This window comes from Numenius arquata, chromosome 15, assembly GCF_964106895.1.
Source record: "Numenius arquata chromosome 15, bNumArq3.hap1.1, whole genome shotgun sequence".
Lineage (NCBI taxonomy): Eukaryota > Metazoa > Chordata > Aves > Charadriiformes > Scolopacidae > Numenius > Numenius arquata.
Window position 1 is genome coordinate 965,893 of NC_133590.1, and position 16,952 is coordinate 982,844.

The 16,952-nt window shown below is 37.2% G+C and overlaps 1 protein-coding gene across 1 annotated transcript in view; it reads right to left on the minus strand.

Annotated features, from left to right (window-relative positions):
* LOC141472108 (adhesion G protein-coupled receptor A3-like) overlaps positions 1 to 16,952 on the minus strand; it is a 283,689-nt gene that overhangs the window by 38,855 nt on the left and 227,882 nt on the right. The window contains exons 13-16 of the mRNA XM_074158920.1: positions 15,749 to 15,956; positions 14,590 to 14,798; positions 5,212 to 5,339; positions 4,144 to 4,267 (exon numbers count right to left, since the gene is read on the minus strand). Coding sequence (XP_074015021.1) covers positions 4,144 to 4,267; positions 5,212 to 5,339; positions 14,590 to 14,798; positions 15,749 to 15,956 — 669 coding nt within the window. The remainder of the gene's footprint in view (positions 1 to 4,143; positions 4,268 to 5,211; positions 5,340 to 14,589; positions 14,799 to 15,748; positions 15,957 to 16,952) is intronic.

Genomic DNA, 16,952 nt, shown 5'->3' on the forward strand with positions numbered 1-16,952 from the left:
AAAGACTGCATAGCACATACACAAGTGAGACTGTCTATACAAAATCATCTCTGAAATAGGTATCCTTAAAAGGGAGTTTTAGATTTTTAGACATTATTAAATATATTAAATATTTTAGATATTTAGATTTTACTGTCTCTAAAAACACATTTTTGCATGTAATTACTTTGCCTTCAAGGCAATATGAAGGTTCTTCCTGCTATCTATCACAGAAAATGGGTCCATTTCCATAGCGTTAATTCCTGCTGCTTAAAATTAGCCTGAGACACCTCATTTAGAGGGAGAAGGTGATCCAACTGAAGTTATTTTAGAACCACCCTTTTTGGTTAATTATGAAGGACAAAAATTAACTCAGTCTATTATTTCACTTGGGTAAGGATGTTGCAGTGAAATTTGTGTGAAAGTTCTAGGGACAATTACAATAAGAATGGTGGACATTCTCTGCCTTTTACACCACATTTCAGTTATTAGGACAGAAAATCCTACCTGAAAGGAGGTTGTAGAGAGGTGGGTGTTGGCCTTTTCTCCCAAGGGAATAATGACAGGACCATAGGAAATGGTGTAAAGTTGGGGCAGGGAAGGTTTAGATTAGATATTAGGAAGAATTACTTTACCGAGAGAGTGGTCAGGCACTGGAACAGCCTGCCCAGGGAGGTGGTGGAGTCGCCATCCCTGGAGGTATTTAAGAAACGTGTAGACATGGCTCTCCAGGGCATGCTCTAGTGCCCGAGATTGTTGGGTTGGGTCTGTTTGTGGGTGGGTGTGCTGTGTGGTTGTGGGCATTTGTTTTGTGTGGTTTTTGTTTTTTGTTTTGTTTTTGGTGTGTTTTTTGTTGTTTTGGGTTTTTTTTGTGTGGTTGGACTCGATGATCTCAAAGGTCCCTTTCAACCAAGAAGATTCTGTGAAAATGCTTGCACTTGGAATCTTCCCCTATGCACCCAGCAAACAGAAAGTGCAAATCACATTGCTGCAGGGTGAAGCTGTGTTTTGAATTGCAGCAGATGGAAAGATCCCTGTGCTATAGCAATATGGATGGTGCTACACATGGGCTATAACTAATATTTTAACGCTGCTTGAAGCTGTAATATTTTCACAAATATATTTTTAAACCCTAATATATTTTTTTTCCAGAACTGAAAAATAAAGAAAAGAAAAAGGAGAAAGAGGCAAAACTTAGACTTGAGGGGCACACAAGCCCCTAACAACTATATAAATATAACTTTCCTTGGCTGAGTGATTTAAAGAATTGCTATATTCCATACACAGTAGAAAAGGAGTGCTGTGCACCCCACCACCCCTTAAGTAAGCTACGGGAAACGTGCAAATACACAAGGTTCTAGGTCTGACCTCCCTACCTCCTAGCTTTGGTACCTGGAGTATTAATTCACAGAATAATCCTCTCAGGGCTGTCTCAGGGAAGAGACAGGCACTGGGACTCAAAGAAGTTTGAAAAATGTTGCTGTCAGTAGGCAAAAAAGGATGTGTGGTGGGGTGCAGTGTTCTAAGAGTGAACCTTTGTTCAGTCTGTGTTACCAGCTATAGGAGTTTGTCTTAGAAAACTGTTGCATCCATTAGCCCTACCTAATTACATCAGACAATTTCTACCAGGAACCAAAGGACCGTGTGTGTTTTGTGTCCCCCATATCTTTTGTAAATTTTAACTGTGGATGATTTGTCTGTTGGTGTAGCATGGTGCCAAGGTAAATAAAGAACTCTATGAAACTGATTACAAGGCATATATGAATGGATCCATTCAGTTTCTCTAAGTGTGCGTGTTTCGTAGCAGCTCAGGATCTGGCCCTATACCAAAGCAAGAAACAGCCGACACTGATAATGCATTTTATGAAGATACCCCCATAGTTTATGTATTACTCATAACAGACTATTAATAACTCATTTATCTCCACCAATTTTTCATTATTGCTGTTAATACTGCATTGTTACCATGCAATCTGCAAAGTAAGTGACCAGGCAACGATTGTGACAACAGATGGTCATTTGTGATCATGTAATTACATGGCCATAGCTGCCCTAGAAACTAATCTGCTACCCTCGCTTGCAAATGGCAGATAAAAACAATGGTAAATGATATTTCAACTTGCGAGAACTCAGAGATTAATTATGACACAGTACACCAGCTATTGTGAGATAGTTATCTCAGAATAATCCAGCAGACAACTGTCACTTAAATGAATACTATGTAATGTACATAGGTAGACTTTGCATGTAGAACTTTACAGGTGCTTATAAGTCTGTATGTGCTGTTTATTGATGGTCATGCACAAGTATACACAAAAGGCTTCCAAAGCATCAAACTGAAAATTAGAGTGATAACTCCTACACTAGTTATGCAAGTTTTGCAGTGACTCTGCTGTTGGCTAGGAACTCTTGCTGTTTATACCCATTTAAGCCAATCAGAAGAACCAGACTAGTGGCAGGCAAAATATCTGGGAGAATGTTGACTTAAGAGAGTGCTTTACTACAGGTAAAAACAAACAACGTTCATGAGATATGGAGCACTTCTACAAAATCTGAGAGGAAGAAATATTTAAGACAAACAGATTGCAACAAGCCCTCATCAAGTGTTATGGAAGATGACTGAAATTACTCTCTTTACACACTGTACAGACTCAGCCTCTATATTCAGAGCAGCTGAAGCCATGCCCTCTCTGCATCTCACAGCAATATATCCCTGGGAAGGACGAAGCAAGAGACACACCAGAAGGCTGTGCTGCCATCCAGCGAGACCTGAACAGGCTGGAGAGCTGGGCAGAGAGGAACCTGATGTACTTCAATAAAGGCAAGTGTAGGGTGCTGCACCTGGGGAGAAATAACCCCCTGCACCAGTACAGGTTGGGGGCTGACCTGCTGGAGAACAGCTCTGAGGAGAAAGACCTAGGAGTCCTGGTGGACAATAGGATGACCATGAGCCAGCAATGTGCCCTTGTGGCCAAGAAGGCCAATGGCATGCTGCGGTGCATCAGGAAGAGTGTGACCATCAGGTCAAGAGAGGTTAGACTCCCCCTCTACTCTGCCCTCGGGAGGCCCCATCTGGAGCACTGGGTCCAGTTCTGGGCTCCCCAGTTCAAGAAGGACAAGCAACTGCTGGAGAGGGTACAGCAGGGGGCTACAAAGATGACTAGAGGCCTGGAGCATCTCTCTTATGAGGAAAGGCTGAGGGACTTGGGTCTTTTTAGTCTGGAGAAGAGAAGACTGAGGGGGGATCTGATCAATGCTTATAAATACTTAAAGGGTGGGTGTCAGGAGGATGGGGCCGGTCTTTTTTCAGTGGTGCCCAGTGACAGGACACGAGCAAATGGGCACAAACTTGAACATAAGAAGTTCCATCTAAACATGAGGAGGAACTTCTTTACTTTGAGGGTGGCAGAGCCCTGGAAGAGGCTGCCCAGGGAGGTGGTGGAGTCTCCTTCTCTGGAGACATTCAAAACCCACCTGGACACGTTCCTGTGCAACCTGCTCTGGGTGGACCTGCTTTGGCAGGGGGTTGAACTAGATGATCTCCAGAGGTCCCTTCCAACCCCATCTGATTCTGTGATTCTGTGATTTTGTGAAGAGATGTAAAATAGTCCAGCAGCACAAACAGGGATCCATAAATCGCAAGAGTACTAGTCTGCTTTGTCTCCTTAGCTTGAGTTGTGATTAAAAGACATAATCATACTATAAACTTTAAGCTGTCCAAGTATATATATATAGGGATCACCTAGTGAAGCCAGGACCACTCTCAGGCAAATGGTATATATATTACAAAAGAGCTGTAGTAACTTTAGTTCCACACATTCAATCCGAAGAAAGGACATTAGAAATATTTGGGAAACATCATTTTCAACTATCCTGCAGAACAGACAAATATTATGGTTGTCGGGGATCTTTTTTTTTTTTTTTAATAAAAAAATCTAAGCTGCAAAGAAGTTAATGAAGTTTCACAGAAACTCAGGTGACAATCAAACACTGAACATTCGCAGTGGTGGCCTGTAAAAGACATGCTTATAATGATGACTTATTCTGAAGAACTTAAGATCCAGGAACAAAATATGAAAAGAAAGAGAAATATCAGTATTATGTTAAAAGATACAGTTTTAGGTTTTCATTCTATTAGTAAGAATTACTAAGGCAGATACTTACAGCTTGACATATAATTGGATATTTAATGCGATTGATTCCACCAGCAAAAACAGCAAACGTAAGAGCAGTATGGAAACAAAAGTTGAGAAGCATGTGCCATCCTTTTCTACTTATCCGGATTGTGCTGTTGAAAAAATTTTTAAATTAAATTTTAAAATTAAAAACCAACATATCTATTATGAAAATAACACTTTTGAAAAAATGCTTAACATTATAGAATTAAATTCTCTGATTCTTGAATACCTACATAGAAGTAAATCTATAGGTTTATCCAGCATTGGAATCAATGGTAAAAAGGTAAAATCAATGGTAAAAATTTTAAAAAGAGTCTATTGACAGGGGTCTACTGACTTAAAGTTTCCTCCATCAAATCAAGCACTTAAAGTAGAGTAGTACCAGCAAAAGGCTTATTGCATAGCTTCAGATATGCATAATGCTAACAAGACATCTCTAAAGGATTAAATGGAAGTTGAAGATCAGAAGTCATTGCATTAAGTTCCCTTGATTAATATTTAGCAGCTTCTACAGTACAATACATTCCTACTCTTTTAAATTGCTAATGGTCTTTAACAGAAGTATGTTGTTAAAATGGCATTTATATAAATCTTTCATATAAAGGAAAACACAAGTTCTCGAAACCCAAGAAGATTTAGAAGTCAAAGAAAGTTTATTTTATCCAACAATAGTTACCAAGTCTTTCAACCAAACTTGCTCATAGAAGCCAATACCACCAGTCTAGCTGTCCAATGCGCTGCTATTTGACTGGAATTTGCCAGACAGAATTTGATAGCGCATGTGGTTTTATATTGAATTGTCAAATTAGAAATCTTAGGAACAGTGAGTAGCCCGTTTATACATATGTCTCAGGAAAGATACAGCTTGGGAACAGCCTGAGAAAGGTTGACATAACCTTTTTTGATTTCTCTGGTGTAAATCACATTGCTGATATTACTATCCAACAGTAATTCAGACCATTTAAATTTATCTTTTCAGAGAGGGTTAGAAAAATTGAAGTACCTCAGCATAATTCTGACCATTTAACACAAGTGCTTAAAATTGAATTCTTACCTGTGATGGACAATGTAGGTGATAATGGAAGCAAACAGGCACAACAACATAACTGCAGTACATGCATATACCACAGGGTGCAGAAATTCCCCTGGGTACTGGGGGAAAGACAGCACTGTCTTAAAATCCTACGGAGAAAGCAAAATGATTTAATATTGTTAGGCGTGTGTGAAACACTGAGACTTCATTTCAATACGTCCTGTCATTTCTAGCTGTTCCTTCTCAAGAGCAGGAAAATAAGATGATGAACTTTTTATGTAGATATAGTTCATTAATTTACAATGACATCAGACTGCTCTTTCCTCATCTGCATACACTTTGCAAGACAGAAATTAACCTTTTTTGTACAAGTAGACATATCCTAATTAAAAAAAAAAAGTCTGAAAAAATACACAGAATATTACATATTTCAGGCATTAGCCATATCTGTTCCTTCTGATAACATGAACTTTATGCGTGTATTTTACTAGGCTATTAAGTACAAAATACCAAATTGCCATAAAGGTCTCTAAATGGTATATACATGGCTGCAGAAGAGCCACTCAAAGAAAAAAAAGCCATGAGAATACACCCAAAATATCAACTCACTGGCTCCTATATTCAAATATAATTCCCAGTTGATACACCTCCTCTCACCCAGTGACCTTCACACATAGTTGCAAATCCTCTGCTACCTATATCAATTCAAAAGCAGCTTGGCAGCTGTACTAACAGCAGAGTAACGATCTATACATTCCTTTCGGACCCGCTAGTGCCTGCTGACCCAATTCTTCATGAAAAATATAATGAAAAACTATTAATATCTTTGTAAAATTAACCTTATCAATTTTCCATTCTACATTACTGGATCTCACATGTAAGAAATAACAGGAGAGCTAAATGTGCAGGTGTGACAGACGGAAAGGAAAAGGAGCCCATTACAGAAAACAGTGTCTTCAGACGATCTGAATTGAACTGAACGTCAGAGGTTCACTGAAAGCCACAGCTGCTTGTGGCACTACAGTTCTGCAAACAAGTACTACAAATTAGACACATAAACTATCACCTCAATGGAAGCACAGTGTCATCTACGTGCCAGTTTCCATGTGCAGTGGCACTAATCGTGCACACAAAAATGAATATGCATCCCAGCACAGAAAAAGCTTATATGTGACAAAGTAGCGAATATGACAATACAGTAAACTCTAACACCGAAAATCCTGGTATACGTTTACAAGACTTTTTTCTTATTTTCCAGTTTTAGGTTCATCTGGAAAACGATTCAATACATTATTTTCCTGAGGTGAAATCTCCCCTTTGGAGACCTGGACTGTAATGCTAATACATTCTTTTAATGGCATTTGCATGCAGAGAACTGATTTCCAGCACCATTACTTATGTATATGAACTTGTCCATATACAAGCAGCTAATGTTCATGAGTATATGCAAATATTAAATAGAAGGGAAGGTACTGTTCCATTTACCTCCAGAAAGGTCCTTACAAGTAACAGATGCACTACTAGTCATTATTTTTCTTCCTATTAGCTTTAAAGTTCCTAAGATTGATTGTACCAGTTTCTCCAGATGCATATTGTCAGTTCTAAAACAAAGCAGCTTACAACATATATAAAAAAGACCATCAAAATGAACAAATAACATACGAACAAGATGGCAAATCTATGTCAACACATCCTATTTCTCTTCAAGTACCTGCTTATGTGTGTACCTCAATTAAAACTTCTCAGTCACTGCTTGTCCCACACACAAGTCCTCTCAGTCCTTCCCAGTTCACCAAAATTCAAAGTCAGAGGTGGAGTTACTTGCCACAGAAATATTCTTATGCTGTCTCATTGCTACTCTTCCCTCAACCACAAGTGGAACAGAAGAGGAAAAGAACTCTGTCTTTTGAGCTGGTGGCTTTTTAGTGCGATGAACCTATGTTCTTGAGGCCATCTCTTGATTTTTTACAAAATTTTGAGTGTGCATGACTATACATTCAGTATATACTGAATTTACAAATTTCAAATAATTCTTTAAAAGTCTGTTAGTTCAGAACTGCCACTGAATCTCCACTCAAACACCATCTTTTCTCCCATGTTTTTATTTGTATCGCCTCCCCATTAATCCTTTTACAGATTGAACCTCCTGAGGTAGACTATTATTTACTGGAAATGTTCAGAACAATATTGGTTCATATTACTAAGGCAGTAATGTAAATACTGAACAATTTAAATAGAAATACTCTGCTGAAAAGGATAAAAAATTTATTTCTAGCTTTTACTGATATAATCAGATTTTGGTATACCAATAGTACACTATGAATGATTTTACGTATTTATTTGCTTCAGTTGTGTGCATTAAGAAAACTGTTACAGCAACTAATATAGTAGTAACAGTGTAGTTATTTAAAGAAATAAATATCTTGGGTATTTAAAAAAAACATTCTGAAAAGTTAAAGTTGTGAGAAAGGAAACAGTCATACACAATGATACATATTTATGTAGCAACAAACGAAAACAGTTTTACTTGAGGTGGCATCATTCAGTGTACTAAAGAATTAGCTTTTAATACTGTAAATGATCAACCAATCACTATGTTTGAATGTCAGTATAAAAGCAAATATATGTCCTACTGGAATACAGTCATTTTGCCTGCAAAAGAATCTAGAACAATCAACATCTTAAAGCTAATTCTATTTAAAAAACATTCTTTTTTTTATTATTATTTCTTTCCTAATCTCCTAATAAGTGGTAAAACTTTTGAGTATCATAAGGCATTATTGCCAATGTAGAAAATCCTTTTTAAGAGTTTTGTATATTGAAAACTGATTTCATTAGATACATAATAAATTTATCTTTTCTGCTTTTTGATGATAATTAAATGTTATTGATCTGTCAAGCTCCCATGAGTAATCCTCTGGGGAAGACAGCATGCAGAAAACAAAGTTATTTTTTTCACACAAAGCAGCACAATTGTACGTAACATTTTAAAAAGGTAGGTTTGATTTTATGTCCTAGAGGGGATTCAAATAATGCCGATACTGAGAAATGGCAGGAATATCTACAGGAAAATGAATACACCTAGGACTTTGACCATTACAAACTGCTGTCTACAACTACAAGGCCAGTAAAATGTTGTCTAGTGAGAAATTGTCATTCATTCACCCTTATGAGGTGTGAAACCATCTTCTTTCATCTGTGAATGCCGCCATAGTATATAAGGCACAATAGAAATTAGTGATGGAAATTAGTGACAGAAAAGACTTTTGATCAGCCATTCCATCCAACAATCAGAATTATAAAAAGGTCAGAGTGCAAATGGGACTGTTTTGCTTTTACTTCAGACTTCATTCCAAAAATCGGCTGAAACAGACACATCTATACTGATCAGTTAAAACTCAGTATTAAAGCATAAAGAGGTATAGATAAATTACATATCAAACGCAGCCCTGAGACATCTAATTGCAGATGCTGAGAAAGCTGAAGAGAAGATACAGTGAACTAATACTAAATGGTACTTTCACAAAATCACAGCTACTAAAAACAATCTAGTTTGTGTTGTAAATTTTTGTAATCCATCTACTTATATTGGCAAATTAAGCATTTATTTTTAATATATTGTGTGTAATCGTATGACTTTAGAAAGTATAGTCTAAATGGTTTCTGTGTTTAAAGCACGACATGTGAAATTGTGTTCCCCAAGGAAGTGATAGCCAAGCACCACAGAGACTTAGAAACACAAGTGCATTTGAACAATCAGTTATGGTAAGATTTAGATTCCTGTTTGTATTTAGATTCCTCCTACTTCAGCAAAGCAAAACTTAAAAATTAGGTGCCAAATATTAAGATGCTTAGGAGCACCAGAATATGGAAATTATCCATAAAGTTGGGTCTCTTTGGAGAGCTGAAAACACTGCAATGCACATTGAGGGGAAAAGTTGATGTGCTGGAGGGCAGGACTGCCATTTGGCAAGACGTCAAAAGGCTGGAGGGCTCACAGAAACCCCATGAAGTTCAATGAAGAGAAATAAAAAGTTTCCTGTCTCTGGGACAGAGTAACCCCAACAGCAGTACAGGCTGAGTGACAACTCAGAAAGAAGCTTTACAGAAAAGGATCAGAGGGTCTTGGCGGACAATAAACTGAAAGCAAGCCAGTGGTCAGCCCTTATGAACCTCATATTGAGCCATATTAGCAACAGTGCAGGCAGCAGGCAGAGGGAAGTGACTATTCCCTTCCCTTCACCACCAGTGAGACCAAATCTTGACTAGTGTGTCCAGTTTGGGGCACTTAAGTACAAGACAGACATTGACAAACTGGAAGGAGTCCAGTGGAAGCCACCAAGACAATAAGATGGCTCAAGACCTAGATTCTGTCTTTAATTTACATCTCCTTTCTCCCAAGAGTTGGTCCATTTTACTGCGCTCCTTTATAGTCTGGTTCCTGTTGCTCTCTGGTTGAAGCTGCACCACCAAGAATGCAAGATCCATTAAGCCAACAGGAAGCAAGAGCAAATAGAAAGAAAGTGTTTGAGCCAGAGGCCTGATTTGTTATAAAGTTAGTGCATTTTGAAGGAGACAAACCTGGATTTTGTCCCCAGTAACATGCCAGCTTATGCATCTTCCAGAGTAAATAACACATGATATTAAGTGTAATTTAATTAAAAATAGATGTAATCCAAGGAGAAAGAAATAAAAGCCAGATCTTGCTCTTATGAGTACTCAAACTCCAAGGCTTTATGCAAAAGATTGGCACATTCAGGAACATTCTGAAAAAAAGCAACCTTTTCTGGGAAGCTGGACTTGATACTGTCCATATGGGCTAAGCGTTCTCTGTTAAGTGAGCAGTACATGCCAGCTAAGGACTTATGTGAAGAGTATGTGCCTCTTTGCCAGGCCTCTGAATGACAGCAGAGCTTAGAAATCTAGCTCTTCATTCTGGGAAGCATCTATGCCCATGCAGAAGAAACTGATTCCAGGGAATTTTGCAGTTCCCACTACACCAAATATTAATTTCGCAGATAGCAGGTAAACTTCTGGATCTCTTTCGAAGTCTTTGGCACTTAAACTCTGCTAAGGTCTATTTTGTAGGTGTAAAAGTAGGTGTTAAAACACAAAAACAACTGAAAAGTTCATTCTTAAACCCCTCTTTCTCAGCAGCCTGATTTTTCAAAGTACTGAACCGCTTTTCCACAGCCTGTTATGAGAAAACCTTGGGTTCTGGGAAAACATCAAATACTGTAATTATGACACCCTTCTAAATGACATCTCTGTAATTCTTCCCCGACTCATGAATTAATTTCTCAAAAGGCTTAGACAGGCTGTTTAATTTGGAGAAGACCTGAAACATGAAAGTTTAGAAGACTGTGTTCAGAATAGAACTTCATGAATAGGCCTAAGAAATTCTGCAATTGTCTCCAGTCACACTGAAAATATTGAAAATGTGGCTTTTGTAGCACTGTGATCCTACTAATTCAGAAAGACTAAAAAGCTTCAGGGAATGCTTGTAAAATAACAGGAGAAAATCCTGTTAACTCCTAGCATGATCCATTCCTAGTATCTTGCCTCTCCTCAATTTCTCATTCACACACTTTTCCAAGGTTTGTTTCCAGGATAGTTTCAAATTTGCTCTGTTTTTGTCAGCCCAGCCTCTTCAGTCCTAATTATCTCAGATAGCCATCCGCTGAACGAATGTTACTTTTGCAAATAATGATTCCTTACACACGCAAAGAAAAAGAAATCCAGCAAAAACGCCACTTATATTGTTTGGAATAATGAGATACATTGTGACAACACAGGAAAGGAGTTGTCCATGATTTTATGTTAATTTAACCTATCTTCAGTTTACAATTTAAAATGCTAGCAATATTTCTTAATCCATTTTATGTTAATCGAGAAGTGGTATACTTAGATTTGAGAATTTTACTAGTGTTTATTTGAAGAAATTACTATTGACACAGCAGTCTGAGGGGAAAAAGGAAATGATGTACACAATTACAGTAATATCCATCACTATTGAATTGCCATTCTGTTCTAAGAAAAATGAAAGGAAGAACAAAGGACAATGTATGTCAAAATATATTCTGCAAATTTTTAAATTCAGTGTTGCTGTTGGATAATTTTGTTATGTCTTGAAGAGTTTTTACTCAGATATATTATGGCTATAGGATACTATATATACACACACAAACATTGCCTTAAAAAATTAAAATACTGATATATAGCTCAGTGCACAAAAGAGCAGAAATAAATAGTATTTATAGAACAAATACTTATAATTAGATATACCAAAACTTCAGAATATATAAGTTAATAATTTTACTCTAAAACAGAAAATCATATTGCAGTAGTTCATAGTTCAGGACCCTAGAGGGCTTTAGCCACTTCCAAAAGAAACTAGAGTGTGACTGTCTCCCTTCCTCCTACAGATAACAGATGAAAAGACAAAATAGGAGACTGGTCGAAACTCACAGTATGTGAAGGGAAAGGCAGGAATATAACTCGGGAGATTAGTTCACAGTATTTTACTCTCATCCCTCAGGCACACCATTCAAAAGCTGATCAGAAAAAGATAATGTTGTATTATGTCTGACACTACTATTTTACTTCCATCCACTGGCTCAACCCAGAGCAGAGCGAAGGCGTAAGAGCAGTGTGAGGGAAGGAGCTTGTACTTCCTTTCCAAACCACCCTCCAAACTGTACTCTCTCTCTCGCATTGACATCACTTGAACAACTGTCACAGCGAGAAATGAAATGGTTCTACACGAATCCTCTCACTTGAAGTATGCTCATGCTTATTAGTTATCAATCACAGTTGATAAATCCTTGATTACTGCCTTTCTAAAAAAGGACTCTATGAAACCTTTATTTTAACCCTTTTACAGTACCTAGGTAGAAACAACTTTTATAAAAGCAGTTGAGGGAACTTTATCTTACTATTTAAAAAGATGACAAATCAGAATATGTGCTGTACTAACTATAAAATGGACAGTTGGATTTACTGAAGCTTCTATTTCATGTTGTTCCACAGCAGGATATACATTATTATGATGGTAATGTAAACCTTCATCACTGTTGCTTTACTGCTGCTCTCCAGTTAATAGATGCTACTTCAGTTTTCTGATATTACCCCAAAACATAATAATCAATTATGAATTTTTATGCTTTGGTAGATTAGAGAATTATAGATTAATAACATGTATGATATTGTAGAGAATTTCTTTGGCTACATACCATGTGCTAGCTATTTTGAATTTGCAGTCAGTATTTTAAAATACATTAGGCACTCAGGTGTGAATTAAGAAGATACACACAGGCACTTTATATTGTTCATATTATAAATTAATAGCTAATTAGAACAATGAAATATTTTTCATTTCTGGTATGAGAATTGAACTACGCAGAAAAGCATACTCTCTATCAAATAAAACAACCTCCAACTTTATGCCACAATACACCGATTCAGAAATAACACTTGAATGAAAATGGTTGCACATAACAAAGCTACAAAAGTTTTCCAATAGCTGTTTAGAAAGACAGCTGTTGAAAGACATATTCGTGTGTATATATATTAAAATGACTCAAGGGCAGGCATCTTTTTCCTTAAAAGTGACTGTGAAACATAAGCTAAGGAACATATTATATTGTTTGCTACCATATCCATTGCAAAGCAAGGGAGAACCTAAGATTTTATTTTCTTGTCTTGCTCAGATAAAAATGGAAGATTCACACAGAAAAAAAGCAAAGTTGAATTACCATGACAAAACAAACACAAGACCTAAACCAGAATTAGATACCGGATGCAAAAACTGCAATAAAAGGTGCCTCGGTTGCCTTTACGGATGTAGAAAAACAAATCTGCTACCTCTTATCAAAGTGAAATGTGCATTTGGCTTTACAAGCCAAAAATTAATCGTAGCCCTTAGGTCAGGATATGCTTTTTGCAAACAAAATGAAACCATAGAATTGGTTATTTGCAAGTAACTAGTTAACATTTAATAACTACTCAAAGTTTAAGAAAACAGGCCGGACCCAAGCAGTTGAAGGAGGAGGAAGCCATTTTGGGTGTGGCACCTGCAAAGTCAATAGGTGCTTTCCTTAATGAATTTTGAAAAACATCTCAAAGCAAAATTATGTTTCACATTCAAACAGCAGCTGGGGGAAAAAAGGGAACTCATAGAAGCTGCGAAAAATGTGGTGTATTCGATGTCATCAAATCTTAGGAACAGCTTTTAAATTCTGAACAATTCTGGAGTGGGTGAAGAAAATGTTCAAGTACTCTGAGGGAAATCAGTTCTTACAAAGTGGACAATAATATCCGCATTTAACTTGTGGGTGCCACAGCCTTGTGCTATGATTGGCTGCCATCTGGGCTCCATCTGACAGCAGCAGATTGGTATTCTCTGCACACGTCCTCCCAATTCCTGTCACCTCCGTTTGCTGTCCCTTACACACACACACACAATACATTGTTTACTCAAGGATAAACATTTCTGTAATGTACACAAGCAGCATCTACAGTGTAATCATGCACACCCATTCAGGATCAATCTGGTATTAAAAGCACACATCTAGCTAATCTTTTCACAACCGCTTATAATAAATATTTTTAATAGCGCATACATTTTTTTCATCTATGTATGTTAGAAAGCTCAAATGTTTTGTTTGCTTTCCTTTATGCCCTGAATAATAATATGTCATTATTGCATGTATAATCTTTTTGCTTTCATGAAGGTAACTTTCTGTTAAGCAGGGTAGTTAAATAACTGCAATGGGAACTGTAAGTGTGACTAAGAGCAGACCGAAGCAGGCTGATATGTTAGCACTGCACAGAAATATTTTTCTTCAGGAACAGCAATTTTGCAAGAAGGCTGTTGGCATTGGTACACAAACTAGGACTCCTACAGGATCAACAAGGACAGCACTGTCCTTACTTAAAAGAGCAGATGTTATTCCTCTCCATTTATTAAATGATTCAATATTGCGGTATGCCTGCAACTAATTAGTATGATCAACACAGTGCAGGGCAGGAACAAAAGCAGACCAGCCTCTGAGATGTGCTGATGTAAAAGCACACAGGAGTATACATTTTTAAACACTGTCCTATAATTTATAACCATTACTTACTAATCCTTCCTTGATGGAATTTTCATTTATAAGACTGAATTTAATGTCATTTCTGATTAGGCCTGTCTCTGGATATTAAAGCTGACCACCAGGTTTATTCACTTACTAGCAGTTAAATAACTTACTTTCTTTAAGACTGTCTTATACTAAACATTATAGAAAACAGAAGGTCAGTTACAATTAAGAATGGCACGGGTGCATGTAAAAAGAACATATATGCATGACAAAAGAGAGAGAGAGAAATATAGATATATTTGCTAAGTCATATACTTACCATTAGCACTGCAAAGTTACTGAAGTGTGTACTCTGAACGGTGGTAATATTGCCTGCAGAACTAATTATGTGGCACCCTTCTCCCCACCAGCCTCCATGTCCATCTAGAAGGTCAAAATCCCAGAAGGCTGCAATGGGGTCTATACCCCGTGCAAAGTGCCTCAATCCTATAGTAAGAGGGCTGGTGAGGTTTCCAAAACTGCACCCATCTGCAAAAGCAACAAACTGAATCAGAGAGATGGAGTGGAAAACCCTTTCTTGATGAATGCTGTGTAAAGAGATCTGACAGACTAAACTATGGGGAAAAAAGCAATAGACATATATTCTCAACGGTCAAAATCAAAGGTACTGCTCACATTCAGAAAAGTTTGCAATAGTATAAACAGTATAAATAGTATAAATCTGAACATTTGAGTCCCATAATGTGTCCAAATGATTTAATCATCTTTCACAAAGCAGATTCTTTTTTGTTTCTGATTCTTCAGTTACGACCAGTGTTACACTATTGCCCATGTAACTGCAGAAATGGCTTGGTTTCATGGTACGATAAATAACTGAGACAATTCTGCACTTTGAAAGTCACATTTAAACATTTTTAAAATGTTAATAGAAATGAGAGCACTATTCAGTATACAATTAAATTAGTAAAATTGCCTGGGTGAATAATTAATCAAAATAATGACTCACGAGCACAAACAATATATCACATTTAGACAAAAGCCTTTAACAACACCTGTTTTACATCCATCGTATCAGGAAGTATACTGGTGAGTATTGATACATGCAACAGGGCACTATTTCCACTCCAAAAGCCTTATTTTTTTCAGAGTCTAGGAGGTTAACGTTGCAATTTTCATTTTAAGGAGTAAAATGAGGTTCTTTCCTATAGCACCATGCTTTAAGAAACAAGCATCTGTAACAACGCTGTCAACCAACAGTAGTCCAAAATTTGCATTCCAGTCATACAGCAAGTGCATTTCTTCATTTGGAGGATAATTCAAATAAAATCATGCAGATGGGAACAATCGCAAACATTTGTACTAAAGAGAGACTGTTTCCAGCCTCTCAGCACACTGTATACTCTGCTCCTCTATTCTCTAAATAATCAAGTATACTGTAGCTTTTAGATTAAAAGAAATAATGCATAACAGCTCCTCACCTATTTTAGCAAAAACAGCTGGTGTGGCAACCGTCCTACGTTTCCCATCATCTGCAAGATTTGATGAGTTTCCTGTGCTAGGAAAGAGTTTTCCATTCCGAAAGACAATAAACTGTAGCTTGCAAGTGGAGTTATCAACAGATTGCCAGGCTGAAGACTGAGAGAAGACAGACTGTGGCAAATGAACTGAAGCTACCGCTACAGCATTCTGTACAATGAGAAAAAAAAAAGAAACATTTAAAATGCAAATCACAACAGGGTTGCTTTCATGATGTTTTAAACTCCCCTACAAGAAATGTATGCTGCCTTCCTTTTCCAACAGACTGGAAGCAACCAAAGAAGCACGAGCTGTAACCATGGGAATAGGATTGGTACAGTGCATATTAAAAGGGAAAACGTTTTGATTGAATGTGAGAGTCTATATGGTCAAGCTCCCTGCTGCAGAGGTGAGAATGGTTCTTACCGTGCCTGCTAGAGGGTCCATCAACACTGCAGATCTGATTTAAAGAGACAACCTCTACCAGGTTTTCTCCTTCACTTAAAACAGAATCAGACAACTTACATTAAAACGTTTCTCTGAAAGGGTACTTAAAGAGTACAAAGATAATTTTATTAATACAAAAATTACATCAGCAGAGAGTTGCAAGTGCAGTAAACAACACATTTTGTGAATGTTTTTCTTGCTTCATATAGGGAAAATCAGTTAACTCTGTGTTTAGTAACACAGGATTAAAAAATATTACAAGCAGTAATGTAACAGAAGAAAACAAGACGGCACCAGGAGAAAATGAATGAAGACTGTCAGATCACTATAATGGCTTTGAGTTGTGAGTGTGTTATACACCCTTTTACAAGCAGATAATTCCCTTACAGCAGAGCTATAAAATACACCAAACAATGTCTTCTGAGGACTTCAAGCATTTTTTTCCTGCCAAAGTAGCAAACTAATCATTAAAGACTGAGATATTTACAAGAAAAAACAAATGATGAGCAATGGGGAAATAAACAGGGAGCCTGTCTTGAGCCTTGACATGAAAAGTGTATGTATTTAAAAACAAACAAACTACAAAATGTTCTAATTTGCATTTTCCCCAAGGGCAAAGTATAGCTTCTCTGCACATAATTTACATAGATTATCACACAGTTTGCTCATAGCACATGTGCGCTACCTCTTTGAGAAGTAAAACAATAATCTTCACAATCA